Source organism: Phaethon lepturus, unplaced genomic scaffold (assembly GCF_000687285.1).
Source record: "Phaethon lepturus isolate BGI_N335 unplaced genomic scaffold, ASM68728v1 scaffold15515, whole genome shotgun sequence".
Taxonomy (NCBI): Eukaryota; Metazoa; Chordata; class Aves; order Phaethontiformes; family Phaethontidae; genus Phaethon; species Phaethon lepturus.
The window spans coordinates 21782-33160 of NW_010541321.1; the positions used below are offsets into that span (position 1 = coordinate 21782).

Here is an 11379-nt window from a genome sequence, read left to right on the forward strand (position 1 = left end):
CAGGAAAAACCATCTTGTTTTATAAGCTTCTGAGTCTATTAAATCAGAGCCCTTTAGCAATACAGAAGCTATTCTGATAATGTTGAAACTCAGTTGCTACTAGAAAAACCAGTATGATCATTTTTTAAGATTTAGTCTGATTCCATGATAGTTTTCCTGAGCAAATGAAGTGTTGCTGAAGAATTGGGTTGCCAGTGGGAGAGATTTGTGCTTTATATGTGCACAGACAGAGTGTAACCATGTAGAGCAAATACCGCCATTGCATTGGTAACACATCCCTCCACCCACGCTTAAGACCCTTGTCACATCTGTGGAGTCCAGTCTAGCTGGTCTCCTCAGTAGGAGAGAGTGTCCCAGTGTGTTCTCCAACAGGAACACATAGTCACTTGGAGCTGTCTTCAGACCAGTCTGTTTGCTTTGCACAGAGGATGGTGCAGCTAGGAGGTTTCTAACCTTATTTAATTTCCCCATTCTTGAGTCATAATTTTAGCATCAGCAGTAAAGCTGTTCCGGGCTTGCTGCCTAGGAACGTAGCATCAGGAGTCTGTGTTTGCTGGCTTCCTGAGGTACTGTCTTGCAGGTATCCTACCTGCCAAGAATAAGAAAGCAAGAAACATCAGATTAGTTTCCAGACTGAGCTTCCTGTCTTCCCCTTGGAGATCAGTCCACACCACTGCCACGACACGTAGAGTCTTCTCTAGCCCACCTATGAAGGCCTGGAAAAAGTGTTCCCAATGTGTGCTGCTGTTTTAGTGCTAATTAGTGTTGGCTGCCCGCAAACACATGCTGGAGCGAGTAGAAAGGTTGGGTTTCCACAGTCCACTGCTAATGTAGAAACCTGCTAATAAAATAAAGAGCTGTGTTGTTCCAGGTGGAGCTGCATTTCATGCAGATGTTCACTGGAATAAAACTTGCAGTTCCTCAACTCCGACAGTAGGTTTGAAAAGCACAAAGTCAATGATGAGTGCGTTAACTATAAACTGATTTCCACTTACAGTCAGACAGCCTCTCAACTGTGAGCTGGGGGTATTTCACACTTCTCTGAAGCACTGGCCACCTCCAGAGCTGCAACACTTGCCTAGAGGGATCTGAGTCTTTAGAAGATTGCCTGGGGTGGGTTTGTACTGCGAGCAGCTCCAGAGCAGGAACAGAGCGTTCATCATTGCTGTCTTTGGCAGCATACCCCAGGCCCATCCTTACCGTCACCAGGAACTAGTCACAGGTAGCTCAGGCAGCCAGCCCTCCCCAAAATTCCAGTGAGCATTTCTAGAATGATAATAGAAATTATGTTTCTTTTTTTATAATTGAGTGGACTTTTCAGAAGGGGTTTCAGTGACATGCATGGGGATTCCTCCAAACTAGATACCTACATTAGTTTTATTCTATGTGGGCCCCTTGTGCGGAGCTGCTCTTCTCAGCTGTCATTGCCAGACAGTGAACGAGAGAAGAAAGGCTCGTTACCCCATCTCTGAGTCATCCTCTTACTCTAATTATAGTGAATTGAGTTCAAGTCCATCAAAGTGGAAATTACAGTTTCCTAAAAATGTGGTGGAAGGCAGCAGATCAAGAGGCCAACTGTAGGCAGTGGCTAGACCACATCAGGAAGTGCTGTGGTGAAAATCTGAGGGTGATAATGTGCTGTAATACAAGGCAGAACAAGTACAGTACAATACAACACGACTGCCCTTTCTTTATAATTGCTACGTTGTGAAAAAGTGGAGGAAAACAAAGCCAGAAATATCTCTTAGACTTGTCTGCTTCTTTGTTGTACAGAAGACCTTAAGTTGATAATGCTGATGATTGTCTTCAGAAGGCCAAGGCAGTGTATGCAGACGGGGGCCCACAGAACAGCAGTGCTGATAAACTGGGTTATTCCCTTCTTATTTTTCAGGGAAATGTTCGACGGCTGTAACGCAGCTTCTGGTTTTGAGTTCTTTCTGTGTTCTAGTCCTCTCTCAGGTTGCTGGCCGAAGATTTCAGTGCAATGGTCAACAACCCCCACTTAAGTGATGTCCAGTTCCAGGTGGACTCCGGGGAAGTCCTTTATGCCCACATGTTTGTGTTGTACGCACGGTGTCCACAGGCCATTCAAGTTGTAAGTACTGCTGACATACCTTTCGCTTCAGGAAAGCCCAGACTGCCCACACCTAGTATTGGTTAATGCGACAGAATCGGCACAGAGCGCTGCTGGGTCCGTGGGCAAGTGCTTCTGGATCTGCAGTGGTTTTGCAGCTTCGGAAACCAGAATCTTGACAAAGTGGTGGGAAATGTGGTACTTTATCTAGGCAGACTATGGGGAGGCAAGGATCCTTCCTTGCGTTCTGCCCATGAGCAATGGGAGAAGCTTCCTAAGTGCTTTTTGCCCTTGAATTTTTGTAGCTGTGCAAGTGCAGACTGCCTTGTCCATCTTGGTGTGTCCTGCCTGTCACCCAGGCTGGGAAGCTTGAGTGTGGAGTAGAGAAGTTCTGGGAAGTACTTGAAAATAACCTACACAGAGGTTTTGTCACTCTCAGGAGCTGCTTTGCAGGTAGCTGTACTGAACTGTGCTTTTTGCAAGGCTAGTGAAGTTGTTCTTATGTTCCCAGAAGCATTTTGGGTTGGATAGTTCCCAGCCTGCTCCTATGCAGACTCCTGTCGGGACAGTGAAAGGCACTGAGCCTAAGATTTGAACTCTGCTATTTCACAGAGCTGTCACCAGTCCATGCAGCCAGCTCCCTAACAAAGGAGGCTTTCTTTAAAGCTGCCCTTTTGGAAACAGTGGAATTAGTTTTATCCTCTTGCATGTACTTTCCACCCAAGGTGACTCGGGCCATTTCTAACAGGTCCGTGAAAGCTCGGGGCGGGGAAGCAAGTTCATATATGTCATACAGCAGCCCTAATGTGAAATTTCATAAGGGATCTTCACAGCCACTAGCAAATGTGCGTGTGCCCACAAATCAAAGGACTTTAAAAGCCACTGGGTTAGCCAGGTTCTCTTCTTATTTCCCTGTAACTCTGCCTTGGCTTCAGCATTCCCATCTGCTGTTTTCATGGGCAGGAATCATTTGTGGGGGTAGAGTTGTGGGATTGGCCCCCTGCTGTATTTTTGATTCCTGCAGAGTGTTGTTTTCCTGTAAGTCCCCACCTGCAGAGCAGCGTTTATTTTCTGTATGGATGAGGGAGTACGCTTCTTTGTCAAGGATTTTGGATAAGAAGGAGACAGTAATTAATCAGAGATGACTTCAGAGCTCGTGTTTTCTGTTGCGTGGCATCCCCTAACTTTGGAGAGAGTTTCAGATAGCACAGTTCGTGATTTGGCTGCAAAGGAAGTAAGACCTTACTGAACTGGAGATGCATTTTCACCAAAACTGAGATCAAGTTGGACCCACACAGATAAAGGTCCAGTTCAGTGGAGTAGTATTTTGTATGGTGTCTCTTTTCCTGTGGGACACCAGGAGAACTAGAGTTTTGGCAGTGCATCAAGGGTAGGTAAATTCAAAACAGATCAGAGGAAGCTCGCTTGTAGAGAGATGTAGGTAACTCTGGAAATTGTGCTCTGGGAAGTAATTTGATTCTAAGACTAACTGGAGAACTCTAAGACTGTCCTTTGTGTGTGTGACTAAAACAATGAGTAGTCATACTTCATCCCAGCTAACAGCTGTAGGGTCGGGAAGGAAATAGCCTGTTCCATACGAAGCTCTGCATAACTGGTCATCTTAGCTTCCCTCTGAGGCATCAGGTCCTGGTCTCAGAATAAGACTTTGGCAAATGAAAGGAGTAAGCTGATAGGAACAAGAACATCGGTGTTGCTGTTCCTTTACCAACAAGTGGACTTCGTTTGCTTTGCCCCCACCCCAGGTTCACAGCCAAGGGATCTTAGTGGAGGAGGATGGGAATGCACAGACACACCGTGTGCTGCTGAGTGACGTGACAGGAGAAGCGGTGTGTGCATTCCTGCGATACCTTTATGCTGCTGATGCTGACATCCCTGCTGGGCTACTGCCCCAGGTTGGGGCTCTGGCTGCCAGGTTTGTATCGTGAGCATGTTTTGGATCGCTTCATGCTCTCAGCCACACAGACCCCAACCTGATATCTTCTGTTGCAGTTTTAATGGCTTACAAATTCCATAGTCCTCTGTTTACATCTTAAATGAAACTTGCACGTAAAAACATCCCACCCTCCTATCTTCTGTGAGTTTCTCTTCAGGTTGTATCTGTGTGATTTTCTATGTTCATTATTATGCTTAGCAGACTTTTGCCAAGAGTTTTGTCTCAGGATGTTTATTGACAGCTGATGTAGATGAAGATGAGCATCTCTTCTATATCTGATTGCCAAAGTATTGCACTAGCGATGCACGCAATCTGAACAACACTTGCAGAATATATTGGATGCTTAGAACTCTAATGTGTTGTGTCAGCCACACTCTTGGTCGTGATTCTAGGCGTGCGCTAAGTAAAGAGCTTGAAATAGGAGCAGTTGCTGAAATATGGTTGGGTCTTGCCAAAACATATGTACAGAGGTGCCCTGTCACTCCAAAAAGCCATGAAGCTTGCTCATAACAGGCATTATCCAGCCCCAGCTGTTCCATGGGGCTCTCACCAGTGCAAATGGCAGAGGGCTTTTAGTGTAGTCATATAGCTGTTAAGTCTCAAACATAAAAAAGCAAGAGTGAGCCTTATCCTCTCATGTGAGTGACACCTGGAAAAGGGAGTTACAAATTTTAGGAGTGTACTGGATCTTGGACGTCTTAGGAAACAAGCATCCTCATGCAAATTCTTTACAAGGCTCACAAGAGTGATCAGGCAGCCAAACGGTGAAGAAATACTGAAGGAGGAAAATACTAACATTACTATTATGTCCTTGCAGGTTTGGTGTGAGGGAAGTGATGGCAGAGTGTGAAAACAACACTGGAGAGAGTCAGGTGTCTTCTGGAGTGGATTCAGAAGATGATCTTATCTCTGTAAGGGATGACAAAGATTGTGAGGACAGAGCTGAGAACTTCCAAGACCTCTTGAAGTCAGTGTGGGTGGGTGAAGATGAGGAAGAAGTAGCTATGCTGAACCATGAATGCCAGAAAGAAGATGACAATGGGGTGGGTGAACAGGAGCTGGAGGAGATCTATGAGTTTGCTGCAACTCAGAGAAAGATGGTTCAAGGTGAAACAGAGGTGAGCAGGCGAACAGACTGCAGCAGCTGCAGTCATACTGAGGCAGCCCAAGGTACAAACCAGCAAACTGAGGAGGAAGAGGTAAAGAGATCTGAATCTGCTTCAGTATGCAACAACTTCAAAGATTTCAGGGATGACAATGATGTGGAAAGATCTAAGTGTGACTTGTCTGCACAAGAGAAAATGCAGAATATAAATAGGTGTGAGAGTGTGAATGCTCCACAGACCATTTTTGTGCCTCACCACAGTGAATTTCAAAAATGGGACATAGCATCCCATGGTGCCACTGCTAATGAAGGAGAGACCGTTAGGAGATATGAGTGTGATTCCAAGTCATCTCAGGTCTCACATGATGGGGCAGATCAAGGTGAAAAACAGTTTCCTAGCTTCCACGGTGATACCAATATGAATGAAAGTTATGAACGCTTGGTTTCTGCAACTTGGGAAGATGACTGTGAGCCTTCCCCAATGAAAGAAGTTATCAGAGAATCAGGAAAGGCTCCTAGTGAAAAACATGTTGATGTTAATGATTCACTTCTGTACAGCAAGTCACAAAAAGACCTCTCTCCATGTAGGAATGGTTTTTACAGGAGTCCTCCTCCCAGACCTTATGTTGCCCTTTTTCCTGCTGTTGGCTCTTCACCTGCATCTCCAAAATCAGAGAGAAAGTTCACCAGCGAACATGGGTCAGCACCAAAGCAAAGCAAAAAGGAAAAATCATTGCCATCTGATGAAATACCTTTTCAGAAAGCCAACGAGCTGGATACTGCATCAAGAAACGACAACACAATTTCTTCAGCAGAGCTTCCCGACATTGATTTAAACAAGCATTCGTATGTCACAGTGTTGACATCACCAGTCATCAGAACTCAGGATTCTGCAGCTCAGGGGAACAAGGAGGGTGATGTTATTGTTTTATCTTCTGATGATGAAATGGAGTTACAGCAAGACAAGAAGTCACCAGAGTCAGACTCTGCTCTGAAGAAAATGGAAATCCCTGGGCAACTGAAATGTACAAACATAGAACCAGTTCCTGAGATACCAAAACTTGAACATAACTCCTCAGTCACTGAAACAGAGCAGAGATCTGCCCAGGTCTCATGTGGCATTACAGATACAGTGCATGTAAGTAATGATGTACGGATGTCCCCCGAATTGCCTCTCAGCAGACAAACAGATGCTTGTACAGAGGGCAGACAGACTCCAAACCTGAGCCCTGAAAAAAGGCTTGGTCATGAAATGTCTTCAGGTACAGACAGCTCCTGGCTAGTGCCAGACACACCAGTTCTGAGCAAAAGCAGAAGTTTCTCAACACAGACTCCGGTCACAAGTATTAATTCTTTGAAGAGTCCAGCATCTAAACTCAGCACAAAGAACTTAGCAGCAGGTAATAGTAACCATGAAATGGCTGGAAATTTAATAAAAGTTCATGAAACAACATGGTCAGACAAACATTTGCCTATGGAGACCTCAGTCAGTAAAAGGAGCCCTTCAAGGAGCCCACCAGCAGGACCATTTTCCAACAACTCCCCACCAGTTTCTCCAGGGGATCCAGTTGTCCTCTCCCCTGGCCACACCAACATAAAAAGCAAATGTGCCGAGATCCCATTTTTAGCCAAACCTGTGCCTCCATGCCATGAGCAGTCATTGGAAGATAAAACAAATATCAGTGTGGTTGAGATAGAGGACAGTGAAAAGGAAATAACTCTGCCTTCTTTGAGTAGTAGTGTCTTGCTTTGTGATGAGCCCCCAATCCCCTTTGATGACTGTTGGCATGTTGAATATCTGTCACCAGTCAGAGGTAACAGCCAGGACTCCAACCAGGTCAGCCATGCAAAGACCAGCACTGCCAGCAGCCCCAAACCTGACTCTTGGCATGACCAGTGGGAGAGCCCAGTCCACACGCAGGAAATTAAGGGCAGTACCCCTCTTCGAGGAAGTCCTGTTGGCAGAAGAACAACTTTGCTCTGTCTTGAAAGGAGTCCTATTGAGGCATGTTCATCAGTGGGCAGTAGACCGAGTTACCTGAATTCCAAAATCTGGGATGACTGGAATGGAGAAGAGGAGGAAGATGAATTTCCGAAGATGCTTCCTCTGTCTCAGAGGTTGTCAGCTGCAGCGGGTGCCTGTCAGACAGATCCTGTAAAGACTCCTGGTGAGATCTTGTGTTGATCCTAGATTTATTGGACTAAGTTAAATTGTTTTCATTTTAAGTGGTCATCTCACCCCTTGATACTTGATACACCCCTTGTTCACTTGATACATTGAAAACGTCTTTTGCCCTTCTGATCTGAAGTAGTTGTCAGGGCCAGGCACAAAGGTGGTACAGTCATCTCCTGATGTGGCAGAGAACATAACATACCTAAATGTGGGATTCCTGGAGCGTAGTCACTTGTGTTCCGTTCACACTGGTTCTTTGATAGTGGTGGTACTCCTTGCAGAAGCTACAGGTACCTGGAGGAAAAAAAAACCACCGAAACAGAACAAAAAAAAAAGCCTTCATCTTGCATGCTAGTGGATATTTGTTCCCAGTAGTAGTGCGTGCTCTGTGCAGTCTTTTGCTTTTCACACATTCGTGAAGCAATGCTTGTGCCAGCATGCACAGGGACATCAGGTAAGCAACGCACTGAGTGGCACGGGTGCAGAGGGTTTCCTTGCCTTGAGGCTAGTGGGGGGAGGGTGCCTATCCCTGCCCGTGCCTAGGATTCATGCAAAGGCTTCCCTGCAAAATGCTGCTGATACAGTACTGTCTTGTGCTGCCTCTGTGTGCTGGTTCTGGGTCCTTGCAACAGACCTCTGTGTTCCCAGCACATACTCTTGCGTGGTTCCTTCCATCTAAGGCCAGTACTTGATCTCCTATTATCTAATTAAATATATTATTAATTATGCCATACTAAGTGATTAGTTTAATGGGTGTTTAGAACACGACATGTCAGACTGACTGTGCTTCACAGGATCAGTAAATTGGTATCATTAAATCAGTATCTAACTCAGGACCCCAGGAGCTTGACTTGCTCAGTTTCTTCTGCATCAAGTCCCTATTATGAAATTTCCTTCCTGGGAGAAGAACCACTTCGCAGAATTCAGTAAACATGTTTTTTTAACTGCCTTGTAAACATTGCCTGTTCTAACAAAACCCTGAATGGGCTTCGTATTCAGACATGACATATGTCTTAATTAAAATTGTTTTCTGATTTAAAGTCAATAAAAACCAAGTATCCCAGTTCAGGAAAAAAAAAAGTCTTGACTGTTCTGTCCAACATGAAGCTGAGTTTGTAGAAAAGTAGTGCTACTGAAACAATTATTATATAGTATTAGAGCATCTGCCTCTAAGAGGGGAAGGTATCAGCCATTTTAAGTCCTTTCTGTACTAATTCTGATCATGGTAATTTCATTCTGCTGCAGATCCATCCTGTCAGGAGAACGACAAGCCTCCCAGCACTCCGATGACACCAATGCCAGCTTACTCCATGATGGAGACCCCACAGCTGAAGAAGGAGTTGAGCAGGTTAGCATTACATCCGCGAGTACATCTCCTTATGAGCTTGCTGGCAGGTAGTGTGAAAGAAAGCTCCTGGGCTGAAAGGGAAACCTTGGTGAAGCTCCAGTCAGTGTTTTTTGAGGTCACGTCACACTGTTCCAGCTGACCACTGGACTTCTTGGCCTGAGCACCTTCCTGAGCTGTGACAGTGGAAGGTGCAGCATTATCTTAAAAAAGGAGGCTTATAAGAAAGACGGGGACAGACATTTGAGCAGGGCCTGTAGCGACAGGAGAAGGGGTAGCGGTTTTAAACTTAAAAGAGAGTAGATTCAGACTAGATCTAAGGAAGAAATTTTTCACAATGAGGGTGGTGAAACTGTCGTACAAGTTGCCCAGAGAGGTGGTCAATGCCCCATCCCTGGAAACATTCCAGGTCAGGCTGGACAGGGCTCTGAGCAACCTGGTCTAGTTGAAGAAGTCCCTGCTCATTGCAGGGGGTTTGGACTAGATGGCCTTGAAAGGTCCCTTCCAACCCAAACCATTCTATGAGTCTACAATCTTAACCTAAGCCCTCACCTTTCTATTTCAGATTTGGAGTTCGTGCTCTCCCAAAACGCCAGATGGTGTTGAAGCTGAAGGAGATATTCCAGTATACTCACCAGGACATGGACTCTGACTTTGAGGATGAAATCCCATCTTCCCAGCCTCCCCTGCAGAAGTCCCCAGCCAAACACTCTAGGCAGTCAAAGGCAAACCAGGCTGCAGGTGGAAAGCGTGCCAAAGCCTTGAGGGCTGCAGGCAAAAGGAAGCAGGTTGCTACAGCTTCTTCAGTGCTCCCTGTGGGGAGAGCTGATGATGACCTTGTTGGATCCCGAGAAAAAGACTGTGCAGCACCAGAGGAGGGAACTAAAATGACACATCACCCAGAAGGAGCCAAAAAGCAGAAAACGGCATCTGTGTCTCCAGAGAGATGGTCTCTGGCAGTTGATGGTGAGGAACCAGTGCTCTCAGCATCTCAGGAGTCTGCAGTTTCTTCAGTGGATGGAAGCGACATCTCTTTTGGTTCACAGAGGTAAGGGAACAAAACACTAAACAAAACAGTCAATGATGCAGGCCACAGATGAGCTAGGAACATGGCAAAGAAAGAGGTGAGCGTCCATGTGTCCTACAGTGGCCCTGCCACCTCCTTGGGCATTTAATTTGAAGGTCAACACACTCCTACAAAAGAAATAGGCTTTGGGGTTTTCAGTCTTAATTCCCAGTGAACTATTCTCAGGACACAAAAGTGCTTGTGACGGCATGTGGGCAAGGCCCAAATCTGGCATGCCTGGTCTCTGCAAGTTAGAGCAACAAGGAGCACTCATGTTGACCAAGAGCCTGCACAGGGAGAGGACGGCACAGCAGTGCTCAGCAGGGGCTGCCACAGTATGGCAGCAGTAGGTGCTATGGGTCAGGAGCAAGGAATTCAGGGCAGCTCCACGGCTGAGTGAGCAGGACCAGTGCCATCGCGGCTGGGATGGGGAAGTTTACAGAACATGTGCCATGTTCTGCTTTGCTTATTTTGTGGGTGCTAGTATTGGAGAGCCTGTGATCCTACAGAGGGTGGTCACAAGGGCTGGCCACCAAGGACTTGGGGAGCTCTGGTCCTGTCCTTGATGGCCTGTTCTTTCCTTGATCTCTGGCCTACTTGATCTTGCTTTTAGTTCTTTCATGAATGGATTTGAAGCCTGTGCTTTTGCATCCGAAGAGGAGGAAGAGGAGCTTCCAGCATCTCAGGCAGCAGCTCGGGAAGAAGATAAGCTGGAGGCAGTAAGGTGCTACATCCGTTCAAACACAGCCCTGTACCACAAGATTCTCTTCTATGAGCCAATTGAGCTGGCTGTGCTGCACACAGAGCTGAAACAGAACGGCATTAAAATTTCCAAGGCGAAGCTGCTGGACTTTTTAGATGCTCACTGTATCACATTTACCACAGCTGGAGCCCGGAAAGAGAAGGAACAGAAAAGAAAGGGGAACAAAAAACAGAGGAGACGATACTGAATGTAGCCCGTGCCTCCATCCTGAAAATTTTGTACATGGAGGCCTTCCTGATAAGCTGCAAACCCCGTTCCAGGCTGGTGCTAGCAGTGGTGCTGTGATCGGTGTGTGCACTGCTCCTCCTTGTGGCCTGCTGTTCAGATGACATGCTGGAGAATGGCTCTGACAAATTGCACACAGTCCTCCAGTCGCTGTCCTGCCTTCAGCATGCAGGTCATCTGGAGCCTCTTCCCCCCTGCCCCGCCCCGCCCGTTTTCTTCCTGTACCTTTACTTTTCTTTCCATTTTTCTAGTAGGTTTAGGGTCCCCAACTTTTCTTCCTGATGGCACTTCTCCCAGTGACACTTGCCAAGACCTTTTCCCTGGCCTTGGGCTGTGATATGCATCACGCTTCCCGTTCCAGCATTCTGCAGAATAACCCACCTGCAAGAAACCCCTCCCCTTTTCCCTGTGTTAAAGCACTGAATGTTTAGACCCTGGTGACTTCAGTCTTCATTTCTTCAGCATATGACTGCCCTGCTGATTGTTAAGGCAGGGAGCATTGTAGAAATACAATGCCTTTCTTCTGTCCTTGATTCAATTTGTAATCTCTGGTAAAACTCCTAAAGCTGTGTTTGTTAAATGGCTGCAAAACAGCAGAGGTGTTCCTCTGGTCTCTTTGTGATGGGTCCCAAAAGTGCCCTCTGACCCCAGATATCATGAGAAAGCCCTTGAGA

The 11379-nt window shown here is 46.3% G+C and overlaps 1 protein-coding gene across 1 annotated transcript in view; it reads left to right on the plus strand.

Annotated features, from left to right (window-relative positions):
* SLX4 (SLX4 structure-specific endonuclease subunit) overlaps positions 1 to 10830 on the plus strand; it is a 22852-nt gene extending 12022 nt beyond the window's left edge. Inside the window, exons 7-12 of the mRNA XM_010287697.1 lie at positions 1949 to 2095; positions 3838 to 4007; positions 4846 to 7301; positions 8552 to 8654; positions 9217 to 9699; positions 10331 to 10830. Of these exons, the coding sequence (XP_010285999.1) occupies positions 1949 to 2095; positions 3838 to 4007; positions 4846 to 7301; positions 8552 to 8654; positions 9217 to 9699; positions 10331 to 10667 (3696 nt within the window). The 3' untranslated portion in view covers positions 10668 to 10830. The remainder of the gene's footprint in view (positions 1 to 1948; positions 2096 to 3837; positions 4008 to 4845; positions 7302 to 8551; positions 8655 to 9216; positions 9700 to 10330) is intronic.
* The last annotated feature ends 549 nt before the right edge of the window (positions 10831 to 11379 follow it).